This window comes from Heliangelus exortis, chromosome 1 (assembly GCF_036169615.1).
Source record: "Heliangelus exortis chromosome 1, bHelExo1.hap1, whole genome shotgun sequence".
NCBI lineage: Eukaryota > Metazoa > Chordata > Aves > Apodiformes > Trochilidae > Heliangelus > Heliangelus exortis.
This window is the reverse complement of record NC_092422.1, coordinates 2,884,521-2,900,277: the sequence shown is the minus strand read 5'-3', so window position 1 is coordinate 2,900,277 and position 15,757 is coordinate 2,884,521. Positions and strand designations below refer to the sequence as shown.

Below are 15,757 nucleotides of genomic sequence, written 5' to 3'. Positions count from 1 at the left end.
TCCCACTGGCAGTAAAATCTGTATTAAATTTCCTTTTGTCATTCTATAGCAATGTGGAACTTTCTGGACCTCAGAGATCACAATTTGGTCACTCCTGATGGTCACTGTCATTTTACTAAAGTAAAAGCTTCTAAACAACTATAAAAACCTGAGCCACCTGGGATGGTTATTTGTTTCTGTTTTACTAGAGATAAAAAATATGTTGCATTTCATTTCATAATATTCTCCTCCATCCTGAGCACTAAGTACAGCAGAAACCAAACCAATACCTATTCCAACATAATGTAAAAATAATTAGCTTCCTACCTCACTATTCTGGCTTTGCATGTTGCATTTATCAGTCAAGTTTACCACAATCAACTACATTACTCATTATTTTGGAACTAATGCTGATGGAAAAGAAAACATAAAGAAAAAAATTAGTGTATGAAACTCATAGAGAATTAATAACTGAGGCTGGATGAAAAAACAACAGCACCATCTAGGGGTTACTGCATGTTCTTACATAGGTGGATACTCAGGACAAGTAGATAAATGGCATTTTAGGTGTTGTATTTTTAGCTTTGAGTTGCTCTAGTTGGAATTTAATCTCAGCTACAATATCAACAGTAAAATCACAGCTTAAAAAAAAGACTGACGCAAAAAGCTGTATTAGACTTTGGATGAAATCTACTTACAGTAGTACTTCAGCACCAAAAAGTGGGCAGTTAGGCTGATAGATGTATATACAATTAAATGATATGTCAAAGTCTTAAAATGCTTAGTTATTTATAATGAAATCTATACAAAACAGTTAAAAACGTGTTTTTATATACATTTGAAAAAAAAAAAAAAGAAAAAAAGAAAGTATTGTCTTCATTAGCAGAATGTATTAAAACTGTTTTTTTTTTTAATCCCATCTGAACCCACACCCCTCTCTGTGGCTTGTAATTATCACAAAAACCCAACGTATTGCTTCAACAAGCCAAGTCATAAGGCTAATTTCTGAGACCTACCACTGTACACCGAGTTCAGCTTTTTAAACTCTCAAAATGGTCACTTTAAAAACAGCATGTAAGAGTAAAATACAGAGTTTTAAAAGCCTTAGCTCACTTCGAAATTCCGAGGTTCAACTTGGAAAGGTGCTGAACCACTTATCCCCAATTTTGAAAAAAAAAAAAAAAAAGGTTTATAGCAAAAGATGTCCCCACCCACCCACCCTGTTTGTATCAGAATGAACACACCTGCCTGTTTCACAGGACCTTTTTAAACAACCTGGCCTCACTTAAAATTTTATATTTAAATAAATAATCAAAGATTAACTTGAGCAGATGAGCATTTCATGTGCTTATGGCACAAGGAAATGCCTCATTACTGTTATCCTACTTGTAAAAAGCATGAAAATGAAAATCCACTAGCAAATCCATTTTGCTATCAGTTAGTGATTCCTTATTTCCAAACATTCACCAATGAGAATTTAAAAAAAAAATAAACTATATTTTTAGGCTTACGAAAAAAAAATCTTAAATCTAAGTGAGCACAAGTGCAAGAAAGCAGACCAATTCCAAAATTCCTGGGCCTTTTCCAGCACTGTCAGAGACACTTTTTCTCTCACATGCTATTTAAAAATACAAATATTTATTAAACATTCTCTTTCTTTGATGCTGTTTTGCTCAACAGCTAACAAAAAGACACAGCAAAATAACGAGATCCCTTTTCACTGAAAGCCTTTTCAGTAGCTGGGCAAGGGCTTCAATAGCACGAGCTGTAGAATTCTCTGCAGATTTGATTTGAACAGGAGTACATTCCACTGTCACAGGTTTACCAAATCTTGGTAACTACATCTTTTTTTTTTTTTTTCCTTTCTTTTTTTTTTTTTATGGAACAATTTGTAAGATGCAGCTTTTGCAATACCGTCTTGTTAAAACACACTGATGCTTCAAGGGTCCAATGAACAACCTCTAACAGGCAAAGTGCTCTAAGACATCACAAGAAAAGGGCATCTTGGATCCTCAAAAAAAAATCCCAAGATGTTTTAAAGTGCACTCCAGTGTCCCAATTCCTTAGGATTGTTCAGCAGAACTTCGAGAGGGGCTGAGCTCAGTGCCATCCTCAGTGCTACTGTCCACATCTTGCTCCGTCGCCGTCTCCTCATCGTCGAGGCGCTGACTGGTGAAGTTGTTGAGCTCCAGGAGCCCGCTGGGTTCCACTACCACATTGGAGCTGGAGTGACAAGGGATGGAATAGTGAGGGAGTGTCTGAAAGAAAAGCAAAAATTGATGTTTTTAACACGCAGGGTTCTCACAGGGAAAGGCAGCTGCTCGAGTGCAGGCACTCGTGGAAAAGCGATGTTCGGTTTCCAGGAGAAAACTTCCCTAAATAAGTTAATTTAAAAGGCAAAAATTTTTTTTTAAGGAAATATTTCCCTTGCACGTTGTGTTATCTAAAGCTTCAAAGCACCCTTTCAGATTGTGAAGGATAAAATTTAAATCATCTGGCTCTTAAGGAGCAGAATCTTAGGCATGGATCTTCACTAAAGGTCTGTGACAGCATAACCAACAGCTAAGCCATCACCACCCATCATCAAATGCAAAGCAGAGATAAAACCTTCTTCAGCCTCAGCTTTTCCTTATCTTTTTCAGACAAGACATTCAGATATAAGGACTACCTCTATTTCCATGCACAACACAAGCTCTGGCCCTGCCCCGAGATGCAACAGCGGAGGGTGGGAAAACACAACAGAATTTAAGCTACTTATTTCTGCTTCTACTTTCATAGGTACTAGAAACTAAATCTACAACTTTGCACAACTGAAATTCTGGGCAGTATTTCACTTTTGAAACAGCCCCTAGCATGGCACAACAACAAACAATACAAATTCACAAAATACACAGATTGAAAGTAAAATTTAAAATCTACCTTTGTCTACTTAGGGAAATGAGGACTAAAAAAAAAATAAATTGATATCTACAAAAGAGAAGTTAGCTGCAATGATGAAGATTTTACAAAGTAGCATGAAAAATTTCAAAGCTCTGTACACAAATTATTTCCCAGCTCAGAATTTTCACTGTAACACAAATATAAGACACAATAGAACCATTTCAACCCATGCTCTCATTTGTGTGAACATGCACCAGGCCAATGTGTCTACAAAGATTCATGTTACACCACTCTTGAGTCCTCAGATGACTTAAGAAGTACCTCAGTTGACACTCTTGATCACATCTGACATCATAAAACATTGTATTTAAACAGCAGAATCAATGAAAATATCAGTTGTCAGTAAGGAAGTGATTCAAAGCATTTAGGCTAAAGATCAGTAATTATTTTATCTCAGAAGTGGTAAAACTAGATATAAGCTTTCTGCTAAATCCAGACCTTACTTGCTTAATTTCCCCAGTCAGTAGAATCCCACTTCATTTTTTGTGCTGATTTTATACTCAGGGGTGACATTAATAGGCATTATAAAAAATTCCAGATCATAGTTCCACAGTAAATGTTGGAGGTCACATTCTTAAGCATTTCAAATAAAAGTACTTGGTAAAATTAGACGAGCTTGGTTTGTTTTCTTAACAGATAAAGAAAGGGAGACACTGGGGACACAGTGAGTGCTACAGTGCTAGAGAAACTTGAGCTCCATTTAAGCACAATCCCACACTTTGAAGCAAGCACAAGAACAGAATAAGAGCCACAACCTGAGGAAGGGAAACAAAAACCCTCAACAATTTTATCAGCACATTAGACACGAGTTCGCTCTGCCCAACCTTTGCCTTCTTTGCTCTGCTCTTCTCTTACCTGGATAACAATCTCTGAGGAGCTCTCTTCAGCTTTCTTTTGCGGAATACTGGGGATGTGTCCAAACTGGTTGGTTGTAGGCATTCCTTGGGCATCGAGTTTCCCCTCTGTTACAGCAGGACCAACAGCAGGAGGGCTTGAACTGGATTCTGCAGGTGGCTGTTGCTGGGGGATGGAAGTTGCCGTCATCCCTGCCGCAGTCACCTGGGGACAAGGTGATGGCTCTGCTTCTCTAGAGACTTTACTACTGGCCATGGCTGGGGGATCCACTATTGGCTGTTCTAGGTTTGTGTCAATCTGAGCTTCCACCATAGACACTCTCAAAATATCTGCTACTGCTGTCTTCACGGAGGCCTGCGTGGGAAATAGGCTGGTAACTGGCAAGGCCAGTTTGGGGACACAACTGTCACCTGCTACCTTGGAAACAGAAGGAGGCTGACGCCCCTCAAAAGTTATCTTTGTAACAGTGGATCCTTGCGTTCTAATTGGATGCTGCACCTGAAAATCAAATTTTTGTTGTGCATGTTACAGCTCGATTATTATTGTTACTACGATAAAATTTTTCTTAATCGAAAAGCTAAATCAATACTTCCAAGGACAGTAGGGCACAAACAACATACTTGCTATTAGGAAGACAGTTGAAACTCAAGTGTTTTAACAAAGGAATTAGCAATTCTATGGTAACAGTTAATTGAAGCCTGGGGAAAAAGCAGCTTTTTAGGCTGCGAAAGAAGGTTTGTAGCAGTATAATAGCACAGCAGCCTCGTTTTCCTTTGGGATTTACATCCCCACATGATGTCTGTTAAATCTTTTGTTTGCATATGTATTCCCAAGAGGGCAAAAAAAGAAAAATAATTGTACTTTTCTGAGGTAAATCAATTTTTTTTTTCACATTCCTCACTCATTTACATTTTCTCCTATCAAGGAAAATGAAATTAACTCCTGTACATGAAAGCCATGTAACTTCAGGAAGATGTAAACTACAAAGGAAGACGTACAATGGAGAGCCTTAGAAGACTGCAGTGTATTCATCTTTATTTCCACAGAAATAAAAAAGTGCTACAGGAACTAAAATTAATAATGTGTCTTATCTAAGAATTAAAAGAAAATAAGTAGGGACAAATTCCATGCACCACTGGTGGCAGAAATTCATAAAAGCTGTCCAACAAAACACGTTTGTGAGCTCTATGGATTTCTTTTTTTTTTTTTTTTCCCCTATAACATGTGCTTCTCTTTCCTAGTGTCAACCTTCTGGTGGGGTAATTAATACCAGCAGAATGAGGAGTTCTCTCTTGCCAGGACAAAACACCGCTAGAGCGGCAGGGTTGGTGTTTTGACTTTTTGTTTTAAGTTTGGTTGTTTGGGGGGGGGGGGGGGGTGTTTTTTTGTTTGTTTTGTTTCCTTGACCAGTGACCTGTATTTTGCATGCTATCAATATTCCGTTACCTGGCTTGCTGGTTGTTTCTCTGAAGAGGCAGGTAGCTGCATCTGACTCTGGGGGGGTTGGGGTTGCACGTAGATTTTTTGTGCCGTTGGTGCCTGTTGCAGTTTGGGCAGCTGCTGCGTGGTTTTTACTGCAAGCACCTGTACTACAGTTTGCTGTGGCTGTGCCACTAAGGTAGGGAGTTGCCTTTCTTTGGCCATCATGTGGTGGGGGGGGTGCTGTGCATCTGGTTTGGTCTGTGCTTGCTCTTGCTGCAGGGGGGTTAGCTTTTGATGCCTTATAGAAAGCTGGGGCATTTGTGGGAGTTTGTGCTGGATTTGATCAGCCTGCAGGTGGATTGTCTGCTTCTGCTTAGTCTGGAAACACTGCAGAGTTTTCACTTGCAGTTGAGTCTGTTCCAGCTGAGGCTGACTCAGTTTTTGCTGTTTTTGTGCCTGTGATTGTGTCAGGGCAGATCTGTAGAACAGGCCAGTCTGAGGATCTAAGGTGTCCATCTCTTCCACTTCTCCTTCCTCAGTTCCAAGTTGTTCACTGTGTTTGGTAAAAGCAGTGTGACTGCTTAGGGCCTTAAGAAGAAGAAGAAGAAGTTAACAGCAAGTTAGTAAAGGGAAATATACAGAATACACAACCAAAAAACTAATTCTGTTATTTCAGCTGGACGACTTGAACTTATTGCACTATTACTTTTACATTATTTTAGCATTACAGACTCCCAATCAATGTATAAAACAGATACCCTTACATGAAGATTCCACAAGCAATCAGCAGCTATTTTTACCATATTCAAATGTGGTATGTATGTAACCCTTAGAAATCAGACTCATGTTTGAAGCCCCTAAGGTTGCATGGCAGATGTGTATGAAGAAAGTGGTTGAACCAATAGTTCCTCACTAAAGCCCAAGCCTCTCTGAACAATAAATTCTATGATTCTGCCCCTTCTGCAGGTCCCCATATACCTACAGTCTACCCTATTTCAGCACCTTTCTTCTCCTTCCTACCTCCTAATTTTATTGCATATTTTCTTGGGCACTGCACAGTGTTTGATTTTTGTTTGTGGGATTTGAGGGAACAAGAAATCTTCCTCATTATGCTTTGAATAACCTGGTGTAATCATCTTAAGAAATGTTTAGCTAAGCACCTGTGAAAAAACACTCTCTGAAGCAGGTTTCTGACCCTAACACAGCACTGTCCTGGTCCACAGCTGAAGTTCCTAGAAGTCAAACCACTGCAGAGTTGAGCAGGACTTGAACCAAGGCAGGGAAGTGGCTTCAGTAAGATTTCACCACAAGCTACACTGTTTGAAGTGCTTGGTATCCTCACAGTACTGGACTAAACATGATCTTACCTTCTGATTGAGAAAAGTTTAGCTACTCACAAACCAGAGCCTTCAAATGAAGAAGACTGTGTGCTCCATGTACTGACCAGATTCTCCTTCATCTCTCTTTCCCCTATCCTAACAGCAACACAACCTAAACAGCCTAAGGCCTTGCAATTAAAAAAAAAAAAAACAGAAAAAAAGTAGCTTGCTGCTGTTGAAGAGATGACAAAGACAGGGAGAACTCATCTAGGAGGCACTGTCTTTTCCACAGTGGCTGTTGTTGAGCATGTTACAGCTAGATGATTATTATTATTAATTTTTTTAATTGAATAGCTAATCAATACTTCCAAGGACAGTATGGCACAAACAGCATACTTGCTATTAGGAAGACAGGAGAAAGACTTTTAGTGTTCCAAAAAAGTTAACACCTCTAACTTAGCAGTCTTGAGTCATCTCCTTTAACTACTTCCCTTTTATCTCACCATCCCTACCAACAAAATGGGCAGCATTAAAACTAATTTATCAATTTGCCCTTGTACTTAGCAATTTCAGCAGAAGCAACATCACCTACTCCTTCAGAAGGAGTCCTGGTCCTATCTAACTCAGAAAACTGCTGTTTATAGACTGTTAGGGAAAAAAAAAAAAAGGGTACAACCTGCTGCATGATGTGGGTAATTGCTCCTGCGGAGGATGCGGGGATGGATTTCACCACGACAGAAGTTTGTGTTGCTGTCTGTGACTGAGCCACGTGTTGCAGCAAAGTCCTCTGGGGTTGAGATGACTGCTGGTGGGGCTGGGACCGGTGACTGACTGAAAGCAAAGAGGTCAGTGGCACTTCTCCAGAACTAAAACTGCAGCAATTCCAACTGTTTAAGCTTCAACCGAAAAGCACGCGCGAGTGAAATAAAGATCCGAGTACAAAAATCATCTTGTACTTAAAAGTGAACATTTATACTGAGAAGCCTCTTAAAGCAGCAGCTCAGGGCTTTTGTCTGGGTTTCCTAAGCAATCACCCTTGGTCCAAACTTCCTCTGGGCTTCCAACACACCAACTTTGCAAGTGGAATTTAAATTCAGTTTTCGGGTGGGTTCTTTATACAGCGCAACACTGTAGAGCACATTGATTCTGTGGTATTTACACCCAAAAAACAACTGACTGCAATTAAGAACAGCAAGCCTAGCTCACTGAATGTCTACCCCTGATAAAACTGCAAGAAACACTCTCCTGAGTACAGGCTAAATTTGAAATACCAGCCATTAAAAGATGTTTGGCTATTACAAGAGCAAGTGAGGTCGATCAGGAATCAAAGACCAAAAAGTGGAGACCTTGTCATGGGTCTACATCACTTTTTAGAAGAGATCCAGCATGAGGTATGAGGCTAAGGTGATGGCTCTGTAATTACTGGATTAACAAGAGAAATATTCTGATAAAAAACCACCAAGGCATTCTATATTGCAGTCATTGGTAAGACATGAATCCAAATTACTTTACACCTGTCCATACTAATATGCAAATATTTGCTTTAACTAACTTTTTAATTATAAAGCAATTAATAACTGAAGGAGAACAAGCTTAAGTTCAGATGTAGCATTACTTAAAAAGTTTTTAGTGACATTCCTGCAAGTTGAAAGGTCATGTTTTCAATTAATATGATCATTTTACTTTCCCACTCCAAGAAAGGAGCTGGAATATACCAATACCGGCCTGCATGCTGTGCCAGATCCCTCGTGGGTAGCTCCCAACAATTCCTGCACAATTGAAAACTTGACTTAAAAATAAAGTTTCTAACCTATATGGTTGTGTAGATATTCTTCCGAATGTGAACCAATACAGTGTTGTCTTCCTGAGTCTGCAGACAGACAAAAAATGGTGACACTAAGATGTGTGAACCGCTCCCTTCAGCTCACCAGGAAGCACAAGCAGAATCCCAGCTCCCACATAGCTTCAAAGTGTGCCTAATCCTTTGGGCTAGGTGCATGCAGGAGATTTCACAGCAGATTACAGATTATTTCTTATTTTACTACTGAATTTTAGCAGAAAATGAAGCTATGTGGATTCCTGATAAATCCAGAAAAGCACAGAACTCGATATAAACCCCTCAATGACTTGCACCCCCTGGCAGTGCTCAGAAAAACTGGGGGAAGGGACAGCATCCAAGAGTAAAATAATCAGTTTTGTGCTGTAGCAGAAACTGCTGCTGGTCAGCCCACAGCTGCCTGCATTTCTCTGGTTGATTCCTCTATATCAACTCAAGGTTTATAAAAATCCCAGTAACAGCAATCATAGTCAAAGGGAATATTCAACTTTTTAACTTTGTACGGCTTCTAAGCTGCAGACAAGGACTGAAATCTATGAAAATACCAACTCTGATTTCCCATCCTCCCTGCAAGGGGCCCTATTTTACATCAGCAACACTCAGCAAAAACTGGACCCTTGAACAGAAGCTCAGATGCACAGGACCTGTGGCAGTGGAGATAACTGACTGTTAATTCAAGATCACTCCAACACCATTTATTATATTTTTGAGTTTGTTTTAAAAGAGATCCAAAGCAGCAGGACTCAGACATTCAAAACTGAAGCCAGATTGAGAAAGAGTTATTTAAGAGTAACAGTAACATCCTCCTCAGCTCCAATTTCACACAACTTAAATTTAGACCCTACAAGGAATGGAAGTGAGGGGAGAAGGCACCGAGCACGCAAATGAAAAATGAAAATATCAGATTGAAAATTTAAGACTAAAAACTTTAGTTATTATTTTATTAGTTAAAATTTTATTCCTCTTTTCCAATGTGGATTTTCATTTTCCGAATAAAGTAGGGAGATAATAATGTGGACATAAAAAATTAAAATGGAAATCAGGGAATTTGATCTGCTCCTGTATGTATGGGAAGTGGCTCACACCTTGTGTTCTGGAGTAGCAGGGAGCAGACAGAGAAGGGAGTCAAGGACTTACACAAACTGGACAACCAGATAGGAGGAGTCAAGAGGTTAAAAACTTGAAGAGCTGAATCCCAATCATAACTTCCATTTGAATATTTGTTTTAAAAGTGGAGATTTATCAGTCCAAAGCCTTCTAGCAAGAAGAAACTGGGGAGTACATTAGCAGGCTAAATGCACAGCTGGCAAAAAAACCCCACATAGTGCTGGTAAGCATGAAACATTCTGGGTTAAACTGAAGTCACAGAATCACAGAATCATCACAGCTGGAAAAGACCTCTAAGATCACTATGTCCAACTGTCAACACTTCCCCCACCCCAATAAAATATATAAATCAATTTTTTGCATCACCCACTAGAGCATGTCCTAACGAGCTTCTCAATAAATATAAAAAAAAACCCCAATATATAGTTCCTGTAACTTCATTTCCTTCTTACCAGTTGTGATATATTCAGCAACTAATTCCGACTCTACTACAGCAATTGAAGGACTTTCTGGAGAATGTCTCTTTTCTTGGGTCATCTGGATTGGGACAGCCATTTGGCTCAAGTCAATTGTTGGCTGCCTTGGCTTCGATTCTAACTTTTCCTTCACTGCTTTAGAAGAGAAGAAAAATGTAATAGAAACCTCCAATAGAGAAACCTCCACAGTCAAGTAAAGCTCCAATATAAATGCAAAAGTTTAATTAAATAGGTAGTGAACACCATATAACAGAGTCAAACAAACTGTTACAGGATAAGAAGGAATGAAAGTGATTCAAGATGGGTGCTTTTCAATTACAAAACTTATTACAATCAAGCAATAAGCTCTGAAGTTATCCTAAACAGTCACATGGGTTTCCACACCTGTTGTCTGCTGAAGTTCCAGCAAAGCTTTTATGGTGGAAGTAGCTGACTGAGATTCACTGGAAACATCCTGGTAAATTATTGTAGGGCTTGTGTCCACAGCAATTTCATGTTCTGACCAATCTTGACTTCTTGAAGCAATCACATGGACTACAGGCTGAGAATCTGTTTGTAAAAAGAACAAAAACACATCAAGCCATGATAGAACCATTTTTAATTGGGGTTCTCTTGTCCAACTTCTTGCTTTCAAGTAAAATGTAGTTCAAAATTAGACCTTTAGATTAGATTTCCAGGTTAATTATTATCCATTAGTACTCTGAACACTGCCAAGGATGAATACATCCTGGGTTTTAGTTTTTATTACAAGGGACTCAAAGCAAAACACTGCTGATGTTATAAAAAATTTCCAGCAAAAGAGAGCCTGTATCTTAGTTGCTAGCAAAAGCTTTGGTCTGAATACTTGAAGTTCAGCAGGTTCTTTTTGGCTGAATTTGCCTTGGACTGAACTATTTTATCCATTCACAAGTTTTTAAAACATCTTTAATGTGATAGTGCAGACCACCAGATACAGAATTATATAGAACAGGTGACTGAAAAGCACAAAAGTACATGTATTTCCCTGAGACACATCTGCTTTTTATATAAAGCAGTGATACACCCTATAGTCATTCCTGACCAAAGGTTGGGTGTTATTTATGCCCTGTTTTTTATCCTCCTCTACCACAGTTGCAGCTGCATTGGCATCCTGGCTCCAAGCATCCCCATCATGACTGCATGTCTGCTGCATGTCCTGCTGCACATATTTGTGCCTAGAAAAGGGCCAAAAATTTATGTTGGCCAACACATGACAGCTTTCAAGTCACACAGTGGAGAGATACTTCAATACTCTCAGGAGAGGCTGGCAGAGCATGGGCTGCCAAAAAATAAAACTTCTGCTACTATGCTCTTCTCTGGCAGACTCCCCAAAAAGAGGGAAGAGGCTGCAGGTCACAAAGCACTTCAACAGCAAGTCAGAGCCCAGAAAAAAAACATTATCTCCACTTTTCACATAGGAAATGGAGGCATACAGCAAGTAGCTCAAAGAAGATAAAGCCATAAAGGAAGTCAACAGACACTTGTTAGCAGATTGGGTGAAAACCTGTGCTAAAAGGAGACACAGTGAGAGTCCATTGGTGTTTTATGCAACACTAATACACACCTTGAGAGCTCTGGGAAGACTCTGTAGAAGAAGAACTGCTGTCAGTGTAGGTTTGTGGTTCTTCTTTGACTTCTGGAAGAGATGAGTTTCCTGTCTCTGTCACCCTTGAGGCCTGCTGTAATGTTTCAGTCACCAGCTGCCTGGTCTGTTCACTCACAACTGTTGCTTGAAATGTCACTGGCTTTGGTTTTATGAGAACCTAATTAGAAAGACAAGCTCTGTGTATAGTAAGAGCACTCAAGAAAATAAAAAGATTTGAGCTAGCAGAGTACAGGATGCCACACAAGAAGATCAGTGTGCACAACCTCCATAATATTCAGTTTACTGAGAAAATCTACCTGTAAACTCAGCAGCTCTGATTATTAAAACCACAGAGTTTTAATGGCAGTTCACAGGAATGTACTTCTCACTCAGTAATTTGGAATACTGAACACAATAAACCACTAAGCAGTCAGAGAGGGCTGAATACAATTATGGTGTGAGAAGAGAAAGCTATGCAAGTGAGCTGGAACATGCACTGCATTGGTAAGGACAAAAACCTCTCTCCCACAGCCCACAGTAAATACAATCTTGATCAAGAAATGTGAAATATCATCCCAGATGGAAGTTTTAGTTCTTTTAAATACTAAGTGGAACCAGAGAAAAAGCTCAAACTGAGAGTGTCCAGAAATAAGCCAGATTCTCTGTATATAGGCCCACCAATTACACTAAGTTGCAGGAACAAACTCTGCATCTTTATTTTTCACCTTCTAGCCATTACCTGTAAGGCTTAAACAGGCATCTAGAGCCATAACCAGACAGTTTCAGCTCTATGAAAGGCTTAATAAATCCTTTTGGCTTGCTTTAGGCCTCCAGGAACAGCTAACATGCAAAGACTGTGCTCAAGAAACCAACATCAAGGCCACCTCATTACACCCCTAAATCTCATTTCCCACAGACACGTATTAATCCTGCAACAAATGAGGCAACACAGTGAAAAATTATTTACTTCCCAATAAAATTGAGGGGTACATTTCAAGACAGAAATGGGTCCTCACTGTACCTGCGTTTTCCCTTGCTGACCATAAACAATTTTAGTTGGGATGATTTTGGTGGCTGGCTGGACCGTGGACCCTATTCCTTTTGGCTGTGTAACAATCATTTTTGTGATGGGTCTTGTGGCAGTGATGATAGCAGGTTTTGCTCCTGCTGGCACTGCCTGAATAGTTTTCTCCCCCTGTAGAGAAGTCAAAGTTTACAGGTTAACTTAGCAAAATTCTTCAGAAAGACCCACTTCTCCAAAAAGAGACACAGTTACAGGTGAGTGTGTGTACCATGAAATCAACTTGCTGCAGCTAGACTTGATACAAAAAAAAAACAAAACATTCAAAGATCAAAAGGAAAAAAACCTATGGTTTTGAATGGAAATGCTACCAAAACCCCCATTTCCATCACTACCTTTTGAGCTGCTATGAAGTGCTGAATGAAAGAGTAACCAAAAAATATGGTTAAGTTTTTTTTCCAAGTTGCTTCAAAAAACAAAATCCACATAAGCTGGAGCTTCATTCAAATCCTTTGCAATTTTTTTTTTTTTTAAACCTAACTTCTACTAACTCTGGCAACACATCTGCAAAATGTTGAGATTCTAGAAACAAATTTTTTAAACACAGATCTTTGTATTATCCTCATGATCATGACAGTAGTTATGTATGGACTTTTTTTTTTATTATTAAACTAAAAGTGCATATTAAAAAATGCAGATTCACAGCTGTTTCACAGGAAGCATGGCATTGGAATATTGGGGGGGGGTTTAGACTCCTCACAACTTAAGAAGAGCAAAGACATTAAGAATGTTATTTGTTAGTTTATTTTTAGATCTGCACAGTAAGAATCCAGATGAGGAACAAAATTAGATGCCAGTTTTCCCAGTTCTCCTACCAATCCCCACCAAGCAGCTGGAAATGCCAAGCACCATATTTGTTTCACATACATCTTCATGCTCTGGTGTGGTTCCCACTGTACAACATATCAAGAGATTTCCACTCATGTGAAAACACATCTTGAAGTTTTTTAAGCTAGGCAAGTTCAAAATCTTTTTAAAAATTCCTAAAAGGTTTAAAAAAAAAAACCAAACCAAAACCAAACCCCTCTGTTCTCAGCTCTCTTAATCAAATAGACTTTTAATGCATTAAATCTCTCATTTCCATTCATAATGCATTTATTAGCACTTCCAGGTAAACCTAGATGAAGCTGGATTTTGCTCTTAGTACACATCAGATTATCCAAAAAATAACTGAATGCTACACAACACTCAAATATGAGATATTTCTGCCCCCCTCCCTGAAGTGTCTCAGCCCAGGTTGGATGGGGCTTGGAGCAACCTGAGCTGGTGGGAGGTGTCTCTGCCCATGCAGAGGGGTTGGAACTGGAGGAGCTTTAAGATCCCTTCCAATCCAAACCATTCTGTAATTCTATGATTCCATAACAGTGCTACACAACAGTGGGTTGAGAGGTGGTACCCTTACTGCCAAGGGTCAGTTTATTTCTGCCCTCAACACCCAAAAGATAAAGTTTATAACAGCACTGTAGTTCTCAGCACAAAGAAATTAAGATTCTACTTATTTTCTTCTATTTAACACCTTCAGGATTACAAACCCATTAACCAGGAAAAAGGGCAAGCTCAAAAGTTTTTATTTTCCTTTAACTGCAAGAACATTCCCAGCTTGTTTTAAGCATCTTTCCTGCCCTGCAAAATGTACTTGCTTTTCAAACACCCCTGACACTAAGGCATGCTGTACCTGCCAAGGAGCTCATGCAGAGTTTGCTTTTAATAGGGACTCCAGCAGAACAAATGCAGCAGCCACCACAGAGCCCACCACCTGGCTTTGATTTGAGACTTGAAACATTTACTTACCCCAGCATTCAACAGCGTTGTGACAACATTTTTGCCTGGAAGCCCTTGAATTGTAGTTCCTTTTCCAGTAGTCTTTTGCACAACAATCACATTGGGTTTGGAAGTCATTGGAATTGTAGTGATTTTGGTTGTGGTTCCTAGATTTTTGGGGGAAAAGAAGCAATGTGCAGTTTATCACAAGTACGTTTCTTTCCACTGTAGAAGTGGGGAAGTTATGTGGGAATCATTGTATTTTATCTGACAACACACACAAAAATAAAATAGGGCAGCAACTGCACTGGGAATTTAGTTCACCCAACTCAACATATAAAGATTAGATGCCCACTCTACAAGTTTTTTCACCTACAGGACTAACAGGCACATCCAGGACAGCAATTTATTCTATATTATGAGACAGTCAACCCCTTTTCACCAACTATGGAGCAGACTAAGAAAGCTTTCTCAGGGTAACATGTCTAACTTTCAAAGGCTAGAATTAAAGGGGAAATAAGGACATCACTAATACTCAACTCAAAGCCCTATTTGCACAGACTATAAATATTTTTCTACAGGTAACCTCTGCAGAAGAATCTACGTACCAAGAATGTATCTCCAGTCAAGGGAAATGCCAGCTTTTTCTGGCATTGAACTGTTGTAATACAAGTGAAGAGTAGTGGATTGAAAGAAGGAAAAAAGAAAAATATGCTATTGCTTTAAAATGAGTTCTTGAAAGTTAGGTTTAGAAGTGTTTTGGGGATTTTTTTTGTTTGTTTCTTTGTTTCTGGTTTTGTTTTGCTTTGTTTTTTTGAAGAGCTGTGTTGGCTATTTCTGTTCCTCTCCCAGTATTGAATTAATTCCATTCCCTGTATCAGGTTTTTATTTACCTTCAGTGACAGGTAATTCTGGTCAACTCTCCACAATCTACAAGAGTTCATACAGCAAAACACAAGTCATCAGTGCTACCAGGCTGCTATTTCAATATCTGCTCAAATAGCTTTTTAGCATACCTTCCACTTTCTCCTTGAAAAAAAAAAAACACTCACAGCAGAGATGCAAACCCAAGGTCACCCCCCACTACTTTCTATCCATTTTTCATGCCTGCAGATACTTCACTACATATTTTGTATTAATAATTCTACTAATTCTGGGAAAAGGGAGACACACTGAGGCAAGAACATATTTTTAGTGCCATCTAAAGATTACTCCCTTAATAATACCAAAAATATCAAACCAAAACAACAAAAACACCACCAACTTAACCCCCACCCCCCAAAAAAAAACCCCAAAACCATGAAAAAAGCAACCAAAAAAAGCAGACATTCTTTTCAAGCTTGTGTTGTTTCAGTACATGATTATTAACAAGACCAG

At 39.2% G+C, this 15,757-nt stretch overlaps 1 protein-coding gene across 12 annotated transcripts in view; it reads right to left on the bottom strand.

Moving 5' to 3' along the window:
• Window positions 1–1,860: 1,860 nt before the first annotated feature.
• EMSY (EMSY transcriptional repressor, BRCA2 interacting) overlaps window positions 1,861–15,757 on the bottom strand; it is a 38,759-nt gene continuing 24,862 nt past the window's right edge. For 4 of the 12 annotated variants that reach the window (XM_071761971.1, XM_071762382.1, XM_071762463.1 and 1 more), the window contains 10 exons: window positions 14,411–14,547; window positions 12,560–12,733; window positions 11,518–11,716; window positions 10,320–10,484; window positions 9,912–10,070; window positions 8,326–8,385; window positions 7,192–7,346; window positions 5,221–5,784; window positions 3,775–4,272; window positions 1,861–2,237 (listed from right to left, as the gene is read on the bottom strand). In XM_071761971.1, the coding sequence (XP_071618072.1) occupies window positions 2,043–2,237; window positions 3,775–4,272; window positions 5,221–5,784; window positions 7,192–7,346; window positions 8,326–8,385; window positions 9,912–10,070; window positions 10,320–10,484; window positions 11,518–11,716; window positions 12,560–12,733; window positions 14,411–14,547 (2,306 nt within the window). In that variant the 3' untranslated portion in view covers window positions 1,861–2,042. Of the gene's footprint in view, window positions 2,238–3,774; window positions 4,273–5,112; window positions 5,785–7,191; window positions 7,347–8,325; window positions 8,386–9,911; window positions 10,071–10,319; window positions 10,485–11,517; window positions 11,717–12,559; window positions 12,734–14,410; window positions 14,548–15,757 lie in introns of those variants that run through there. The other 8 variants (XM_071762210.1, XM_071762633.1, XM_071762715.1 and 5 more) reach the window with 6 other exon arrangements.